At 38.3% G+C, this 21,231-nt stretch overlaps 2 protein-coding genes across 4 annotated transcripts in view; one reads left to right on the forward strand and one right to left on the reverse strand.

The window, feature by feature from the left end:
• LOC129777143 (calcium uptake protein 1 homolog, mitochondrial-like) overlaps positions 1 to 21,231 on the reverse strand; it is a 58,585-nt gene that overhangs the window by 9,021 nt on the left and 28,333 nt on the right. The window lies entirely within an intron of this gene.
• LOC129777144 (carbohydrate sulfotransferase 11) lies at positions 1,403 to 13,591 on the forward strand. Of its 2 annotated transcripts, XM_055783226.1 has the most exons (6): positions 1,403 to 1,707; positions 1,772 to 2,843; positions 10,555 to 10,927; positions 10,992 to 11,257; positions 11,318 to 11,601; positions 11,672 to 13,591. In XM_055783226.1, exons 2-6 carry the CDS (start codon positions 2,556 to 2,558, stop codon positions 11,799 to 11,801), a joined length of 1,341 nt encoding a protein of 446 aa, XP_055639201.1. In that variant the 5' UTR covers positions 1,403 to 1,707; positions 1,772 to 2,555; the 3' UTR covers positions 11,802 to 13,591. The 2 variants fall into 2 exon arrangements, with proteins under 2 accessions (XP_055639201.1, XP_055639200.1); XM_055783225.1 differs by having other exon boundaries at positions 1,403 to 2,843.

Here is a 21,231-nt window from a genome sequence, read left to right on the forward strand (position 1 = left end):
AAAAATGACGCAAGTAATACTACATTGAGACGGCGAAGTTCCTCTAGGAACGTTAGTGCCATTGAAGAAGAAGAAGATTTGAATCAGTCTGAATAAGAGTAATTTTATCATTCATATGTAGTGTGCAGTACTGCTTTCTAATGTTCAATCTAAGGCGAGAAGATGCAAAAGTCTGCGTCATCGTCTAACTTTATAATAAATAAATAACACTGTTTATCTTAATCCTACAAAAGCACCGTGAATACAATTTTTTACGTGGATACCATCAACATCGTCAAGTTCATAATAACTATGACAATCAATGATACTAAAGCTAAGATTATGCTTCAAGATTGAACTTATAAATATAACCCTTTGCGGTCGTATTAAAATTCGATATGTGTGTTTACACGATAATTATTTTTACACGAAAAAGCAGTGATGTATAACTATGTGAGATTATGATGGATGAACAAAGTTCCTTTATTTTTTGTAAACTTCTGATAAGTATTTACTAAACAATGTTTTTATGTTTAAGTTTAAAAAATATTTGCCATAATTCTGCTTCGTGTGATATCTTTCGCATGTATCACAAAATTGAAAAGATTAGCGTCTTTCGTCTTTTTTTCTGTTTGAACATACAGAACAATGCTCTTTACATCTACACAGTGCCGCAATACATGGAGTTTTCCATCAATCCTTTACTCAAGCATGGATGACAACTTATGTTTATACTGATTACCGTTCTCTATTATACATAAAAGTATCGCTTTGGTTCGAGATTAAATTTCCCTTTTTGCAGTTATTTTTCACAGAACGAACAATGTGGCTAAACAATGGTTTCGCTTGTGGTTGCAATCGTATAATAATGTGAGCGGGGAGTTTGGTTTCCGAAAATGTGTTCAAAATTAGAAAATTTAGACTGATTGATTTATGAAAATTCAGGATATGTAAGGTTTAACTTTAAAAAAAAGTGCTTTAGTTTTATTATTGGAGAATCGGTGCAAAATAACTAATCTAAAAAGCCAAATTTGCCGACTATGCGGATGTTTCGCGGCCGATGACTGGAGCCGATGAAAATATAGGTTAATTTTTTATTTCAAAAATTTCGATGCCGTCGGAACTACAGCTGAAAGGTCTCAATAAATAGTTATTGATAGAATAAAAAACAAACTTGTTGCGCGTTTTTTTTCAATTCAGCTAGCTTCCCAATCGACACTCAAAGCTCGAGAAATCATAAATACGCGAAACTTCTTCGATTCTCTCCCACCATGTACCATTCGCGTCCTTTTCTCACCATTACTACCAAAACGCAGTACGCATGTACTGGTGTGTGGTCGATCCTTGTTCCTTCACGATTTCCCGCACTCACTCACTCACACTGACTGTGTACAAAGTTATCATCGCACAAAACACGGAAAAACTTCGACACGGCGCGATGCACTATCAGTCCAACGACGAGAGCGAGCAAAACAGAAAGTACTTTCGTGCTCCTGTGTCCTGGCTGGTCGCGAACATAAAGGCTTCATTCCACTCTCGAGATTGCATTCAACAAGGTGTACTTTTCATTACTTTTCTCGACACAATCGGTGCAAGCCGTATTTTTTTTCCTCCGAAAGAGCAAACCAAAGCACAAGGAAGAATGGCGACGGTGGGCGTGAGCAGGGCGTCAGCAAGGAACCCCCCGCGCTGCTTGCATTCGTACTAATCATCAACATCATCCTTGAAGTGTGTGCTATTTTTAAAACTGTGAATTTTCTGCCACTAACAGCGCCATTATACCCACATCTAGCTGGATCCCGTTGAAACACTTCAGGTGAAGCCGCGGGGAAGATGGCAACAAAAAAAACAAGTTGAGCTATTAGGGAGCCTGGTTGAAATCATGTGAAGATGTTTTGAAGGTGGAGATTACTCGCAAGACATCAAACTATTCGCCACTTCAGCGGCGAGAGGCAACCAGGGAAAACGAGCGTAAATGCCAAAGGTCCTTCCTGCATCTTCGGTGGAGTTTTCACAGTGTTTGTGTTGAAACAAAGAACACCGCGTTCCGTTTCGTTTGTGTCGTGAAAGGAAAACGAAAACCCACTGATAGCAGTGTTTATCGCTGGCAAGAAGCAAAATCATGTTCGGCTTTGTTGTGTGACAAATTTTTGATAAAAACAAATCGGGATTTTGTTTGGGTGGTGGATGGAAAGTGGTTGTTCTCGCAGAGAACGCTCGATACTTTGTGATGTCCACTTTTTGGACTGATTAGGCTGCTTTGCTTAGGGCCGAGTAACAAGTGATAATCGATTTTTCCCAGTGATTCATCTCTGCCTGATGGTCGGCTAATGATGCTGATAGCTATATGTTCGTTGCGAATAACGTTATCCACAAATTTGCCAATGGATGGCAGGATGGCGCAACAGGATACCGGAAGTGTACCAAACAGTGATCGCGAGTGTACTCTCAGTTGGCAGTAATCAGAAGTCAATCGAAGCGCGATGGTGTTTGATGCATACGATGCAGTTTTGCAAACAACAATTATTTTACAATAGTTCCGACCAGCACTGAGCTGAGCGCCCTTGTCCGCTGAAATGACTCGGGGTGCATTGGCTAATTTTTTACACCATCATCAACACTACCATGGGAAGCAGTCCATGGGTAGCATCAGTAGTCAGCAACAGTTGCAGATGCTGCATCACGTGCCGAAGAAACGAAAGATGAGTCTGGCCCAGCTAAAGCTGAACCGAAGAAGGCTGTACCTCTGCCTCAAGGTGATGCTGCTGTTTGTAGTGTTTGGGCTGTACTTTGTGCTGCTGCTGCGGGAATCGATGACGGCGTTTTCGACCGTACGGAGTAAAAGCGTCGGGAAGAGTGATTTGGTAAGTGTTTGATGGTTTTTGTGGATGTTTGTCCGGATAATGTTCTGTGAAATGATACGTTTTATTGTTTTGAGATAATAGATATTACAAATTGTACTGAATGCTTTGTGGTTTTTAAAATTGAACAAATTGCACGAACAACAATAAATTCATCTTTGCAACACAATGCAGCAATATAAGCATTGCTATCATGATGGCTTTGAAAAATATGTTTTCATTTTTCTCAAAATCAATACAAACATAAATAAATATAGTAAACAATATATTTTTTTAAATATATATATATATATATATATATATATATATATATATATATATATATATATATATATATATATATATATATATATATATATATTACTTTATTTACCGCAATCAGAGCGAGTATAATCTAAAATCTAGATGTTACGCATAGAAGGCATATTCCTGCTTTTTATAAAAGTACATGCGTCCCCATGCAAAAATGAAAATTCTATTTGTAATGCAGTTTGCATAAAAATAACGACCTAATTCCCTTATTCTAATACGCATTCCAATGGTAGAATCCATAGAACCCGCGACTAGCAATTCAACAGTAAATATCAGGGCACCATGTTATCCCTTTTGATCTACGATTTAGTTTTCATCAGCGCGGATAAAATCCAAACAATCCGACAGTAAACGCGGTTGTGGAATTATATTGTAGATGAAAGGAATCATAAAATCGCCTAATTACAATCGTCTATAGTGTCACATACGATTGATCAAGTCTCGAGATATTCGGAAAATGCTTATTAAATTTATCCGTCATAGCTTGACATGCCATGTCTTCTCTGATCCGGAGGCTTTTGCATGGGGATCGTTTCGTTTTAGTCAAAACGTGTCTCAATCAGAAAAATGTCCCAAAAAATTTCCTTGATCAAACACCTAACTAAAACACCACTTTATGGGGTGGAAACAGATTATGAGTCTAACCATCTTCAACAATCAACAATCATGAAAAATTTTGAAGTTCAATAGTAGCAAAATATGAACAGGAAAAAGTTGCAGGGAACTATGGGAATATGTAAATAGAAATAGACCGAAACATAGCCTAACACTCTCCAAATTGTTGAAACTTTTCACATAAGGTTACTTCTGCTACTGCTGCCTCTTTCTGTTGGTGTTACTGCTTTGATACCGCTAATTTCAGCACTAGCAAAGACTCATGTCTGCTCGCTAGCAGGAGTGAGCCTGAGGTTGACAAGAGTTATTTCCTATCATTTCCATTAGAAAGAATGTAATGCACGGTGGATGCCTACGGTCACTGCTCTAGTTGCTCTTTTCGGATGGTACAATTTGGGAAGCACAATTATATTTATATTTCCAATATTTCCAATCAATTGATGCAAACATCTTTGAGATCTATTGCGAAATGTTCAAGTTACTAGCATTGGAAATCTTGCATTATTCGTCATCATTCCTCAAAAATCTTCTAGTTGGAAGGCAAATTCTAAAAATGTATTGCGTTGGTTTCTATCAATTGTTTGGCCTATTACATGTACTTTAACCATGAACCATTAACCATGTGATCTGTTGGTCTCTAGCAAACATTCAATGTTGTTCATGATACCGCTGAACGAAAGAGCGAAAAAACGGTTCAAATGAACTGGTTCCCTTAGGTGATTGGTTAGTGACTTGGCCATTCGTCAAAGTGTACTGTTTCGCCTGTTTCGCCAAAATTAGTTTTTAGCACATGTTTTGGCATCCTGAATGAAAGAAGATCTGCAGAAAAAAATACTGCTTTAATTTTGATCGAATCTTATATATATAAAACAAGGTTTTTCCAACGTACGCATAACTCATCATCAGAGGAGAACGGCTGATCAGATTAGAGTCATGTATAAATCGTTGAGTTTATCTCCACCTAAATTAGAACGGTAGAATACTTTGGAGGATATTTCGTATGGATAGAAAAATTCGAAAATAAAGGAGTACGCATATGCCTTCCTGACAAGCATATAACATCTATGCCTCTCACGCTAAAGGTCACGAGTTCAATTCTCACTCCCGACATTCTTCCAAAAATGGAAGTAAAAAGTGACGAACCAGCCAAATGAGTTGAAAATCACTATAATACAGACAAAAAAAAAAAAAAAAAAAGCACTCAATTTTGCCTGATATCAGAATGATAATTATCCTAGTGGGAAATGAGAACTGTCATTATTGCTATCCGGCCCGTACATGTATAATGCGTACATTGAATGAAATTCTTCTGGTGGATCACACCATTGAGGAATAGGCGAATCCTTCGGCTGAAGGAGGCCTGGTTTGATAGCTCAGATGCGGGGTAATGTCGCACTTTGGTCTTATGGAAGACCATTCGGATGTGGCTTGCACTGGAGAGTTAAAACACATGGGATCAGAAACTTTGGATACTTCTTAACAAACTGGATGAATTTATTTACGACCTTTTACATTTGAATCAAAAATATGTATTGGTAGGAATCGGTTTGTATGCGCTTTTTTGTTTGTGTGCGTTCGGCTTTTGTTCGGCATCGGGATATGCTGCTGTTTTAGTTGCGTTATGCACCACACACGGCATTTCGGATGGAAGGGAGAGGCTTGGATGGGAAAAAGGATAGGGATGGACATTGGAAAATGGAAGTAGGGATACTTGCTCAACATTCGCGCTGGCAGTCGCGAACACTTCTGATACAAATCTATAGCAAACTTCTATTTATCAATATGTGTGAGCGTTGTAAATCGACTGAATAAGCTTTTCTTGAATGAAAATCCCGAATTATTCCCACTACGCACAAATATTTCGATTTTTAAAAAACAATGCTAGATTATTTTATGAAACCAATAAATTTGACGAATTTAAGAAATAATAACGAGATTGAGTTTAATGAACAACATTTCCTCTATGATGTGTATGTACGAGTAGCCGCAAAGTTATTGAAACTCCTTAAAATTCAGTGTAGGGGGTCTCCGTAGCCACATTGGTTGCGCGTTCGCTTAGTAAGCGATCGATCGTGAGTTCAAAACTCAGGGCCCTCATTGACCATCTTTGTGTTGTTACCGAATAACTACGTCCACGCAACAATCATCAGCGATGGAGATCGATCCACGGTCGATATAAGATCGATTCATCCATACAACTCTGCAAGAAACATCGGGCTACTATTCTATTAATAACTCAACAATGATCATATCAACTGTCTCCGCTGTCCGGTGTAACTGGACAATAGAAGAACAGAACGAATACTCTTACGCCTAAATGGCTACTGTGAAATGTAATGTACCATATGCAATGGTATAGACGGAATACTATAACGCCGAAAAATTGCAACTGTGTAATGTGCTAATTATAGATATGATAAATATGTGACAAGTACACGATTAAAATTCTGCTCTGTTACAGCTAAAATGCTAATGTGCCTGAAATAAACAAATGGGATAAACAAAAAATTCAGTGTCAATATGATAAGATTTCCTATAACATTTACTCGTCAGATTTAAAGTAGAATCTATTTCAATGGTGAAACTAATATTTCATATAGTTCTATAATCGAACCTAATAACATCAAAATCAAAAAATCATTCAACGATTCATCCACTGCTGATATGCTTTCATCATTCAATGAATCAAGATTCATTCTAATGTGTGGACGATGAATTCAAAGTAATTTTGAATATTGATTTCTCTGCAATTCAATGTAGTGATGCTATAGGTTTTTGGAAGAAGGTATAAACGATCAAAGGATCCTTGCAAAATGTAAATAGAACTCTAACCCTATGGCCTGAAAAAAATACGAGATATGTTCAAGGGGGATAGAATTTTGAAGCTGTAGAAGATGGCGAGAGATTGTAGAATTAAATTGTATATGTGTGAGTCAGCTTAAAAAGTGGTGCTTTGGTTTTAACAAAATCGGCACGAACTTTCCAGACAACCCAATACGAGCTACCTTGATTTCTTCCTGAATTTTATTATAATTCTTCCAGAATGATAATATGTATGCGCATATTTATGTTTCGCAGTGAAAATCATCAATCTGATCAATTTTACAGATCTGAACGATAACATATAAACTCTCTAAAAATATATTCGATATTTCTACCAACTAAAATATTTTCTAGAAATAATTTATATGGCAGAACATCGTTTGTCGGGCCAGCTGGTTTGTGTGAAAATTCTTAGACAAATATTTTTCATTTCACCCTTAGCTTTCGGTCCTCTGACCGCTGGTTTCCTGAATTCGTTTCTCCTTTTCACATAAAACCCAGGTGGTCTGATACCAACATTGGGGAGTTCCGAACGATTAGATAGTATATTTCACACCAACATTTAACTTATTCAACCAGGAAAAAATCAAGGACAAGTATTCTTTCTGTTCTTCCTGTGTCACCGGTAAATATCTGCATTGTTTACAAAACGCTTACTCAACATTCCCAAGCATTCCCATCTATTATGGACGTAAATTTTAACTTAAACTCAATGTTGTGTACTCAATTCCATTTGAGAAAAAAAAAAAACAGAAACACGACTTAAAATCACAATGAAAATCAGCTGATGAGACTCGAACCAGAGTACTCTACAACATCTTTTGCCATTGTTATCTAAATGTTGATGCAAAAAAGAGGTTAAAATAATTGCATTTCAATCACAATCATTGTAGTCAGAAACTTCATACCCAGTAAAAGCCCTATATTAGAAAAACATAAAATATTTTTCAATGCATTAACAATATTGATGAGAAGCTTATGGGCATTAAAATGCCGATAAATGATGTTTGACATTAGAGATCTAAGATCTAATGGTATGAAGTCATGCTTATGGTTACATAGATAATGCTATAATTTGATGGGAATATCAACAATAAACAAAACAAAAAATGATTTATTAGGAGAAGATTTATTTGTAAATGAGAATTTTATCTATTTCACATGATAACCGTATGTCAAAATGAATTCGTTCAATGAAAATTCTTAAGGGGGTGTGCTTATAACATTTCAATGTGTGATGATATTAATATGACAATATTATGTCCGCAATGTCAGCTCCCGTTGTTTGTCAATAGATGGATCCAGTAGTAAGTGCTGATCGTTTAGGCATACCCAAAATGTCATGAATCAATCTTAGAAATGCGACAAAGAAACCGCTTCAACGCATCAGTACTTACTTCTATACCTTTTGTAATTTGAAAATGTTTGATTTGGGGCCAATTGATATCCCAAACTGCGAAGTTTATATCGAGTATTCGGTGAGACCATGTCGTTGTTATTTATTATGTACTGTTGAACCGAACGAAATCATACGATTGAACCGAACACTACACTACGTACAAGCAGGGGCACGAAAAAATAATTCTATTCTCATGCTGCCAAACTCGTTAAAAACAATATCACATGGTTTAGCTCATATGAAGACATACATAAATGAATTGATTTGTAGATCAAATCCCTATCTTCCGCATCAAACAGTTTTTTTTTCAAATTGTGTAGCGAAACTAGTTTTCTTTGAAAACTACCGGTAAAGTTTTGCACGATTTTTTTGTGCAGTCCATATCTCTCACACAAAAATAGGTTTACCTGTAATAAATTTTACAGAACATTCACCAAAAATATTCATCAAAGCAGAAAATCGTCATACGAAGTATTCTTTCCTCTCTTTTCTTTTTGTTCGAACAATTTAAGTTGCGGCAAAAGAGCTTTAGCAGACGGCAGAAGACAATGGCGAAATCGCAGCCTTCTGAGTCTATTAAATTTCGAGTACCGGCGATGTTTCCAAAAGCGGATCAAGTGCGACGGCACAATTGAAAACTACTTTGTATTCTCTCTACTGATGCTGGCTTTTTTACGTTTTGGCAGATCCTATTGCAGATTCAGGTTTACGCCTGAAGCATCGGCTAGAATTATGTTTTTTGTGTGTCTGGACTCGAACATTATCGCAATATCAGACCGTTATCGTGTATCTGGTAAAGCAGAAATTTCTTTGTAAATTCAGTTTCGACATGCCATGAATTATTTAACGTTCAGATTATGGGCACTATTGCAGAAAACGAGAAGAGCAATACGTCTCGTCTCGTCTCGTCTCGTCTCGTCTCGGCTTCAGTCACTGTCACGAGTTTCATTGAAATGTTTTATTGGGTAGACTGGAAAGACTTCTCTGTATAATCAGTGATGTCAGATGTGAAGATACTTTTAAATCTATGTGCATGTACTCGTCTGTTTTTTAGTCGAATATGAAAAAAAAACGAGACGAGCGTTCGCCTTCTCATGTAGTATTCTGAAATACGGCCCTATGTCGCGATTTTTTAATATGATTAATAATTCATGCCTATGGTACAACCCGACTTTTTTTTGTTTTTGTTTTCGAATGGTCATTGGTCAGTTTGATACCACATAAAAACTCCTAATAATCTTACAGCTTCTACCTACTTAGAGAAATGGCCTTCATCACTGAAAAAAATATTGAAAGGGTGAGTCCCAGGCACGACCGCATAGTTGACATAGGATTACGATATTTTTTTTATCCCTTTTGTTTATTTTAGGCTCATTAGCATTTTAGCTGTAACAGAGCCGAATTTTAATCGTGTACATGTTACATGTGTATCATATCTATAATTAGCACATTACGCAGTTGCCATTTTTTCGGCGTTAGAGTATTCCCTTCTATACCATTGCACATGGTACACATTTACAGAGTAGTCATTTAGGCGTAAGTGTTTTCCTTCTGTTCTTCCATTTTCCAGTTAGACCGGACAGCGGAGACAGTTGATTGATCATTGTTGAGTTATTTATAGAATAGCAGCCCGATGTGTCTTGAAGAGCAGAGCAGTTGTATGGATGAATCGATCTTATTTCGACCGTGGATCGATCTCCATCTCCGCTGATGATTGTTGCGTGGACGTAGTTATTCTGTAACAACACAAAGGTGGTCAATGAGGTCCCTGAGTTTTGTAATCACGATCGATCACTTACTAAGCGAACGTGCAACCAATGTGACTACGGAGACCCCCGATTACGATATTTGTTGCATGTTGATTTTGGATATATTCAAAGAAGATAGCCCGCAGATACAGTCGACCACATGCAGCCGAATTCGTCACGTTGGTCTACTTTGTAGACCGTGTTAACACATTAAGGACCGCACGTTTTGGGGCAAACTAGAACGCTTCATTTGTTCGGATTCCACGAATCAGATCGTTTGCCTCGACGTGCATGAGATGAAGGCGAACCATCAATAGCCCTTGTTAGATTCTTGGCAAACCAAGAATTCAATCTTCAAGTGTAGAAAACAAGGGTTATTTAGTGATCCATCCGTAACAGACGGCACGCGAAACACGAGATATCTCGTGAGCGGTCCGCAATGTGTTAAGAGAATACCTATCAATTTGCAGTGAATGAAATATGCGAATTATATTTTCTCGCTCGATTATAAGAGCCCCTGCAGCTTCGGCGAGAAAAAAATTAAGGTTTTAAACTTCTCCAATTCATTCGCCTCTAACCTAGGTCAGTTTGGGGAAATAAACTAAATTATCGGCCTTGAAAAAGGCCATTTGGAAAGTCTTGGAATCACGTTAAAAGAAATATGATAGTTATTTTGATGCATACAATTTTTATTTTGAATATGTTTCAAATGAATTTCGGGACTTTTTGTTGAAATTAACATTTACAACAAAGATTGAAATACATATTTTATTCAGATTAGACTTATTCTATTTAAATCCTATAAATTATCCATCAGCAACGCAAATCACCGATAGAAGCCCGACCGGGCAAGAGCAGTGTCCACAAGCATCACCTACATCACCATCAATCACCGCTTGCGGCGGCAGTGCAGAGGTCTTCCCAGGACAACGCCGAAGGCGTCCACCATCCGGCAAATCATTCAACTCTGAATCCGGTGTATGAGTACTCGGAGGAGATGAACGCAGCCGCCGAAGCGGATTTCAACGAGCGCCGCTCGGTGCTGTGGAATATCTGCGCCGAGCATCGAATAATCGGCAAGTATCCGCCGAACGCGTGGGAGTTTTTCATCTCACCCGGACATGGGCTGGCCTGGTGCAATATCTTCAAGGCCGCCAGCAGCACGTGGATGTACTACTTTAACATTCTAGGTAAGTTCCTTGGGTTTTTGAGGGGGTTGATTGCTTTTCTCAATGTGCCGCTCTTTTCTTGCAGGTGGCTACGATGTGCGCTTTCTGCAGCGGACGCGCTCCTCGCCAATCGATTTGGCTCGCAATCGATTCCCACGGCCAAGCACTGCCGAGCTGAACGACTATCTGTCGAACACGATATCGTTCCTGATAGTGCGCGAGCCCTTCGAGCGGTTGGTTTCGGCCTACCGGAACAAGCTGGAAGGCTGTCGGAACAAATACTACAAACTGCTGGGTGAACAGATCGTGAGAAAGTTTCGCAAGAAACCCAAAAACGGCAAGCTATTGACGGTGAGCATTGGAGCATTTAACGATAAAAAAACCTATTTTTCATAACCTCGTGTACCCTAGAAATACCCCAAAGGACCAACATTCCGCGAGTTTCTCCAGTTTCTCGTAAGTCACTACAAAAGTGGTGGCCGCTTCGACGAACACTGGAGTCCGGTGTACTCGTTCTGTACCCCTTGCAGCATCAACTTCACCCTGATTGCGAAGGTCGAGACGTTCCAGAGGGACAGCGAGTACATTATACGGCAGGCCGGACTGGAGACGCTGCTGCTGAACAAGCTCCCCCGCAGCAAGGCCCGTGCGATAGCGAATCGTTCCACAAGCAATACCAGAAGTCTGACGCCGAGGTACAGGTATCTCGAAGTTGTGCTGCTAACTAATATACTAAAACGTTTTTTTTTCAAATTTTCCATTCAGATATTTTTCCCAAATCGACGAACATTTGCTGACAGAAGTGCTCGAAATCTACCAGCTCGATTTCGAGCTGTTTGGCTACAACAGCACGAAGTACTATAGCTTCGTGCAAGAGTCGATGGACGACGGATAACAGCGTTAGAAGCAGAACGTGAACAAATGACGTGGCAAACCCGTAAGGCAAGAAAAACCACGTTCAAAAACACAGTCACCAGCGGAAAAGACTTAAATTTAGGATAGTGTAAAAAAACATACAAATCATATGAAATCCCTGTTCGTTGTACGTTTCGTGAAGATGTTGTAGCGTGAAATATTCATATATTTTTGGAAAAACGTAAAGGCACGATAAGAAAAAACAACAGTTAACGATTGTTTTTGTAGGTTAGTTTCGTATTATATGTTGAAACGTATAAAGGAAAGTGTCAAAGCAGAAGATATCATACCGAGACAGCACAAATCATAAAAAAAGCACAATTATCAATGGAAGCACACAAAACACTTAACAAAAAGCTAATCCCACCTAGTTGACGTCAACAAGCACCAAAACATGGCGTAGACACTTTGGGAAAAGGGGAGCATTTATAATTCGTATTGCCAACCTGGCTTATTATTAGATGTGATCGATGTTATTATATACGTATATGCCCCGCCCGTAATTTGCATACACTACAGTGTCGTCCAAACAATTCCCCCATTGCTATTGCGTTTCGCAGTCACCACTGTCCACGATAATGTGTTGTAATAGGGTGAGAAGGGAATTCCCAGCCGGGCGATAACTTTTAGCAACATAAACACAGCACACATGCACACACGTTTCGAGTGTATCGACATCCTGCGACAAAACACGCGTAGCTACCGCTGCAGGTCAATGTTGGATCCAAGCGCATATGTGATAACGTTTCCAGACCTGTATTCAGGCTGAAGATAGATGTAGTTAGAAGTGCCAAATAGTCACTGAAAGTTATCGTCTTCGATCGATGTTTATTTTTATGCTTCTCTACTTGTGCTGCACGACTCCACAAAACAAAACAAAAACATCCGATTACACCGACAAAGCGTGAAGCGTGATAAATCTTCAACATACCCCAGAGTAAATGTTGTGTCAAAGACGATACCCACAAAACCCCAGCACCAACCAAAAATACCCAACCGAGAAAAAAAGATCTCTACAAATCTAGCTGTTATTCGGAAACAAATCACTCTCAGAGCGGGAAAGATTCTGCTCGAGTTAGTTATACACGGAAACAAATCTCACAATATTGTATATGTGTATGTTTAGGACGAAGAACAAAAAAAACACTGTTTCGAAAAAAACTATCTATTTTTATAGCGATATTTGAAACATTGAAACATTATAAAACGATCGAAAAATCAATTCTAAATTTTTGACCCAGCGTGTTTTGCTTTTTGAACAACAACAACAACAGAGAATGACTATCGAAAATCTAGCAAAAAAAAATGAAATCGTGAATAATTTTGTTTACACCCACACAGAGACACACTAACACTAGTGAACAGAAAGCGTGCGCGCGTAGCTTATACAAGCGGAGGAGACGGGAGCCTACACTGTACTATTGAATGTCGTTGTCAACTACGTACCTTGTATTTACATAAAAATTGAGAGATATTAAGTTAGACACAACCGATATGAAATTGTGACCGGATGTTTGTTTCACCACGTATTATATATTCTTCATACTACCTTTCATTCATGCAAACTTACGCATGTAAACAACATTCGCAGAATAAGTCATTCCAATATACCAATGTATGGGTGGGCAGCTGACATGGAGTTGAATGGGAAAGATTATCTGCAAACTGTATTTGTACATTCGACATATTCGAGGCAAGAAAAAGTAAACACGACAACAGACTGATTCAATAAAAAGGAATATATCTTGTAGTTGAAAGGTTCGAACATATAAAACAACATTCTCAACATTATTCGATAAATATCCGAAAAACCACAAACAAATGAAATTTTAGAAAAAATTGATGAATTAAGACAAAAGCGAATAGCCTTCTTGAAACCCATATACAAATTGCATATTTAACCTCGATCCGTGGCAAATGACCGTTCAATGAAAAAGCGGTGGAACACAGTCAAAAATATGTTTCTCAGATTTTATTGATATTGTCATTGTCATTTTTACACTTTCTTTCCTCAAACAACATGTTGTTTTCCGGAAAGTTTAAAACAAAGTTTCTTCGAAAAATTCCAACAAGTCCGAATAAATTAAGGTACAAAAGTACTTAAAACTAATTAAACTAAACATTCATAACATTATATTCTGTCAAATATAAACCGGGAATTTGAAAGCTTTAAGCTTCCCGCTGAACGTTTTTTAAAATTTTCGACGTAGGATTACGTCTTTCGGGAACATATTGGTGGTACAAATTGACAAACTAAAATCGATCGCATCGTTAATAATGTCCAATTCCAAACGTTTTTTGCTCAGTCATTTCATGATGGATTGATAACATCCGTCAATCGGTTTTTGGCACTACATAATAATTTTTTAATTGAATAAAATAATATATGTCATGAAACTAACTATCGACCAATTGAAAAATCTCAACCGTTATCCAAACGAAAATACCTCGTATGGTCGAAATTGATAATACAAGCTTCTTCTTGTACTCACAATTAATGCTCAGTCATTTTCTGATAGATTAGCGAGAGTTTTGCATCAATCGTTTTGGGCACTCCATAACAATTAGTTACAGTGAAAATGAATAAAATTAAACATTTTATGAAATTACAGACTTCAAAATCAGGGTGCCTGGAGAAATCATCATTGCAAATACCTAAAACAAGGTGGGGCAGGTATGATGGCATCCATCCAACGACTAATTTCCGTCCTTCTCTCATTATCACAAATGAAGTGAACAAACACCCAACAGCCAAGCAATTGAAGTCCAGGGTGCCTAGAGAAATCATCATTGCAAATACATAAAACTAGACGGGGGGAGGTATGGTGGCATCTTATATCTTGATACGCACCATCCAACGACTAATTGCCATTCTTCTCTCATCATCACTCGGTTGAAAACGCTGGGGGATTATACAAATACCGGACAGCCAAGCAAGACTTTTCAGGGCCACTATATCATTATTAAAGAGTTTAACGATGCAATTCTTCAACCATATACAAAATCATCATGCAACAGATAGCCTAACGGAATCCTACGTCAACTCTGCGGTCGTGTCTCGGACACAACCCTCCTGTGACTTTTTTTTAAGGTTGGTACTACTTTCAGTGGTCGTAATGACAATTTTGAGCGCGAATTGTCATTTAGTTTGTTTACAACGTTATTAAGGACAAGTTAACTTTTTTAGCTCGGCGATTTTTGATATGGATAATTCTATTGGTCAAAGAAATTTTGTATTGTAAACCAAATTTCTTGGGGCGAAATGTTAAAAATGTTGCAGAATACATTTGGTGACTCAACTATGACGGCCGAGAAGGGATGAACGATTTGCCACGCCAAGGACGACCATCTATTTCTTGAACTGATGAAAATATCAACAAAATAAAAGGAATGATGTTCGGAAATCGTCATTTAAGTTTGAAAGTACTGTCCCGTGAATTGAATATCTCTCATGACACCGTTCGTCATATTTTGGGTGTTTTTGTGGCATGAGAAAAGTCGCAGCACAACTATTGTCAAAAGATTTTATTTTTTTCAAAAATTTTATCGCCTTCAAGAGGTTGAAGATATGCTTGAACGATAAAATTCTGATCCCATGTTCATCCAACACATAATTACTTGTGGCGAAACACCTTGGGACCCTTTTTGACATCATTGAAGACATGAAAATTCACTGCGTGAACTGAATTCCTGATACAGTTACAAAGAGTGTTTCGATAACTGGAAAAAGTGTATTGCTTCAGAAGGGGTCTATTTGGAAGGCGATAGTATAAATTTAGATGAAATTCCCGGTATATATTTGGCAAAATTTATATCTTTTTAAGGACAATATTTTTCCACATATTTTTTCCTGAATTCATATTGAAAATCGGTAAGAATGTTTAATTCCATAAAACATTATTCGCATCATTTCATTTAGCCTCATCCATGGAACTCCACCTGCGAATGACGGATCTCTATAATAGCATGTCCGAAAAAGACGGTGGACACTTAAGGTGAAGGTGGAAGCTGGTCATTGTAATAGTATAGGTAAAACCACGTGTAAAAATGGGGGTAATAGTGTTTGTGAGGGAAGAGCAAAACACACGTAAATAGATCAATTCACTTATCAGACTGTGTGGCGCTTCATTGACACGAGTCTTTGAATACATTTGAAAAACATTACAATTCAATACTCAAATAAAATGTATGAATGATATATTCCGATGAACAATTGCAAATATAAATATATATAGAAGGTGCATTTGCATATGAAACGAAATTCTGATTATACGCAGGCGTAACATGAGCAAATTTATAACACGTGCGAATTGGGGCTCTTTTGGTATTAATAAGTTCTTCCGCATAGTAACTCGATGTTGATAATTCCTTAATATTTTCCTTCGTTGATCGTATTGTTTTCACATATTAACGTTGGAGAGCTTTAACCCTTTCCTTCGTTGGTCGAGGCATTTTGATTGAATGCAATACTTTTCCGTTTACTATTTTTGAAAGCATAGGCATCCGTGGCAGTGTTCCGAGCTCTGCAATACAATTTTCTTACCCAATGTTAAAGTTACTAAAACTTACATTATAGACCCATTAAACGCGAAAATAATAATTGTATTGATATCAACACAATTTTATTCTATTGATATTCATGACATGAAACGCTATGACTCAGGAATATCATTTTATTGAGTGGTTTTTATAGCTGTTTCGATGATGTTGTCTGGCATCAGTGTCGAAAAAATAACGATGCTTTCACCAATACAAACAAAACCATTGCCGAAAATTGAAAAATAAAAATATAACTTTCAGAGCACTAGTTCGAGTTTTCCGACGTATTTCACGCTGTCGCACTGCAGATGAAAATTTAATATCTTGTGAATAATCGATTAGAGTTTGGTTTATATTACTTGATGGGAAGTGTGCGAAAACGATCATTTTCTTTACACTGTTTCGCAAAATTATTGATTTTCGGGTGAGGGGTGAGGGAGGGAGATGAATGAAATGAGCGCCATTGTGGCAGCCATTTGTGGCTAGCTTCCACCTTCACCTTAACCTCGATTTACTACTAAGAATGATCGAGACAGTAATCGAGAGAGGTCAGATGTCGCTCAAACAGAATCGGAGAGGAGATTAGTATTGCGCACTAATGATGACCGACACGAAGAACGCCTTCAATAGCTAGAAGGCCATCGCCGAGGAGCTACACAGAATAAAGTGGGGTACACATACAACGTCACCGTCAATTATTCTCTTGGACTTATTTTGCCTACGTCGAGGTTGCCGTTGATGGTGTATGTGAATGCGAGCATACAAATCCCAAGAGAAAATATTTGATGTTTCAACGTAACGTGAAGGTTTACTTCACGGTGACGGGACGTTGTATGTGTAGCGCACTTAAAAATACCTTTACCTTCTACATGCGCATAAATCTGAGGAATTATTCCCAAAAATGGGTATACAATACAGACAGATGAAGAAAACGAAGACCATCCAGAGTAGAACGGCATGCTAATAATGAAGCTACCCAAAAATGTGGAGATCGTGGGATTTGCGGACGACATAGTTACAACCGTAATATGCGACAAGCTACAGAAAGTAAAAGTATTGGTGTCTAAAGCAATATACACGAATAGCAACTGTATAGGAAGTCCAATGCTGAATTGCCTCAAACTCTCGTATATTGATGACCCGAAGCTCTTCTACATGATATAGCAGCCACAAGACCCAGTTTTCCTGCAACAATAGCTAGAGGCATTCGCTGAATGGTGTTGTATTACCCGAATGTCCAAATGCGCGGTTAATCCATGTGGACCCAAAAACTCTCCTCTTCGCTTCGGTTATGCTTTGGCAGGCGTACAATTGAAGCTAGAATCGACTCTTAAAGAAATGGGCATCCTGATCGACACGAAACTGACTTTCAAGGTTCACATCGCATTGGTAGTGTTTAAAGCCTCTTCGCAACTGCGATTCCTTTTTCGCTTTGCCTATTCTGGAAAATTCGTCGGTCATCTGGTCTTCCTAATACCAGAATGAAAACCAATCATTGAGGCGATACAGCGTAAATTCGTTCGCTTTGCTCTACGTCATCTCAGGTGGACAGATCCACCTGCCTAATTATAAGAACCGTTGCATGTTTATACATAAATCTGGAGTTACTAGAAGAGAGACGCAACGTGGTCAAAGCATGCTTCATAGAAGATCTCCTGCAAGGTAATACGAACTGTCCTGCTATGCTTCGCGCTTTAGGTATCAATATACGTCGCCGAAGTCTTCGTACGGATTCGTTCCTCAGTACCCCTACTGCTAGAACTTATTATGGTTTACAAGAACCATTGCGGAGTATGTGTTGTCTTTCTAATAAGTGTTGCCAAGTCTTCAGTTTCAATGTGTCAAGTGAAACAAATAAGTGTAGCTTTAGACATTTTCTATGTTAAATTATGTTGCTTTACTTCATCTCCCACTGTCATTAGGGTAAACTTTTCCTGTTGACCAAATTTAGGTACTATTATTAAGCAACTGCAAAGCAGACCTGCGAGCAGAAGTCTCCGTCGGAGAACATACTATTGCCTCGACGATCATTTTAACTTCAACCACCAAGTAGAATATATCAGTGGGAAGGCGACAAATGACGGCCGTTCGGTGGCCAGAATTACTACATGGTCACGGAATTTTAAGTGAAAACAATCGGTTTTTGGGCAAAGCTGTATTTACGCCTCAACATAATTTCCTTCGAGGGCATTACACTTGGTATAGCGAGTTTCCAACATTTCGATTTCCTTTCTGTAGTACGAATCGTCTAAATCTTCGAAGTATGCCTCAGTACCACTTTGCAGACTGCCTATTGAACTCAGGAGTATGGTAATGAATCCACGTTTCAACCATTGTCAAAAAACGTCGAAAGAAGTTCACTTGATTACGCTGCAACAACGCCAAACCGGTCGTTGAATCATCAACGCGCTGCTATTTTTGATCAACGGTCATCAAACGCGGCATGTATTTGTGTATTTGTTTTACGATTTCTGGATTCGTAGCCTCTTTTGACCTCCCAAAGCGAGGAGCATTTACGATACTTGTACGGCCCATTTTAAATTCACTAAACCACCGATAAACTGTCGCTCTCGAAGGAGTGGATGTGGAATAACATTTCGTCACACACAGCATTGATTGTTCAGGAGTATTTCTCATCAAAAAACAATGTTTGATCAAAACACGATATTCCTCTGTCTCCATTTTCTATACGAATGCTCAGATAGTAACGCTTAAACAACTGTAGTTTGTTAACAAATAAACGATATGTCATGAAACTTAACACATAAGCTAGTGACAGATGAACCTCTCGAAATGAATCTTGTTGATTTTTAGTGGCGCCATCTGTTGAAACATCCCGGAACTTTGTCAAACCCATCCCATGTAGTATGTCAAACAACACAGAACCAAGACGCAACAAAAGGGCGTTTATCTTTGACGATATTGATATGGTTGAAGGTTCACGACACTATATCCTCATGGAATCCGGAATGTATTCTGAGTGACAAAGCTCTAGAATACGCGAGACCACAGTGCGGAAGAAATTCCTTTGACGAAAAATCCCCCGATTAGAACGGGAATCGAACCCGAACCACCGACATGACAATGTGTGATGCTAACTACTCGACACGAGTGCACAGAGCTCTATCCACAGTGGCTTTATTCGACGCGGAGTCTGAGTGCGAAACCGTTTCGGAAGGGCGAAAGTATGTTTTGAATCAGAAATATTACACACAACAGCGTGATTATTTTTATTTTTTTTATTGTTTCCAAATCCGAGGTGAGGACTTGCCAAAATGAAGCTCTGTATCGGATTTTTTGCCGTCAAGAGGAGAGTGTTTATGTATTATAGCATCACACATCCACGTTGAGCGTTATTAAAGATAGATTGAAGTGGTAACCATAGTATCATGTTTTTTTTATTATAAATGTGGAATTATGGTGCGGTTAAGCAATAAACTTAGGTTAGGGAAAAGAAATCCAATATTTTCACGAAAGATGGCTGACTGATCGATATCTCGTACAGTGTCGATCAAACAATTAGAAGTTTATGCTCGTTGACAAGGTTCCTTTCACACAACATTTCACACAAAAAAAATATTTTGCTGTTTTTTATTTGTTTCATTTAGTTGTAAGTTACAGGATGTTAACAATGGAAGTCAGCAAAGAGAAAATTCGGTACATTTCACAGTTTTATTTCTTGATAAAGGCGAAAATGCAAGCCAGGCCACTGAAATTGTGAATGGCGTTTATGGTGTCGATACTGTAAAAGCTTATCACGTGCAATTTAGTGTTTTTTTTTTTTTTAATGCAATACACTAAATTCAGATCTCCACTTTCAACAACTGGACTGTTTGAAGCTAACGATTGACCAGAAACGACCAGAATTTTCCAACTCAAGAGGTGTTGTGTTCCATCAGGACAACGCAAGACCACACACGTCTGTAATGACTCACCAGAATCCTCGAGAGCTTGGTTGGGGAATTTTAATGCACCCACCATATAGTCCGGATCTGGCACCAAGCGATTACCACCTTTTTCTCGCATTACAAAACTTCCTGAGTGATAAGAAATTGGGAAATTGGGCAACACATTATACAACATATATATTATGAGATAGCTGCGGCGTTAAAAAATTGTGTAACTTTAAAGCTACGATAGAGCTGATTTTGATCGTTTAATTGGTCTTCTTCTATGTTAGAGGCGAACGTATTGAATAAAATAATTTAGTGGTTCTACGTAAATGATGCGGTCGGGTCCGGGTATCCCTATTTTGCTTTAATTGAAATCGACATGTTTGTTCTGTCTTGATTTTTTATCTGTCCATTCACATGATTATCATATTTACGTTATGCACTCACATAGCACATTTAGTCTTCTGTCATTATGATCATTGGTTGGGAATCAGTTCTTTGGCTCCAATCTCACAGTGACTCATGTGAGGATCTAATCCTGATGTTCTCAACGGGACTGAATGATCAACGATTCATGCTGATTATCTGCTGATTACCTTCCAGGACAAGCATTATCGTCAATAGTTTCACAACAACTATCGAAAGGTTCAATAAGTTTGATGCCGTAAGCAGTACAGTACGAAGAATCCGTCTCCAGGAAGGTTTCAACTTGTACTGAGACAGCGAACAACTAAACCGTTCCCTTAACCAGAATACTGTGTCCAGACGTACCCGGAAGCTGTATGATCAGCTGTTGACCAAGCTCGACGCTACGGGAATGCCGCCATCGATCAAATACCAGAACAAAAATTCCTACCAAATACAAGTTAGATTTGCACGAAAAAACATAGTCTACCCACACCACATCACTGCCATTACAGTCATGAAAAGAAATCTGAAGGTATATGGTAAATGACCAAAAGAAGCACTCAAATGAAA

The sequence above is a fragment of the Toxorhynchites rutilus genome, chromosome 3 (genome assembly GCF_029784135.1).
Source record: "Toxorhynchites rutilus septentrionalis strain SRP chromosome 3, ASM2978413v1, whole genome shotgun sequence".
Taxonomy (NCBI): domain Eukaryota; kingdom Metazoa; phylum Arthropoda; class Insecta; order Diptera; family Culicidae; genus Toxorhynchites; species Toxorhynchites rutilus.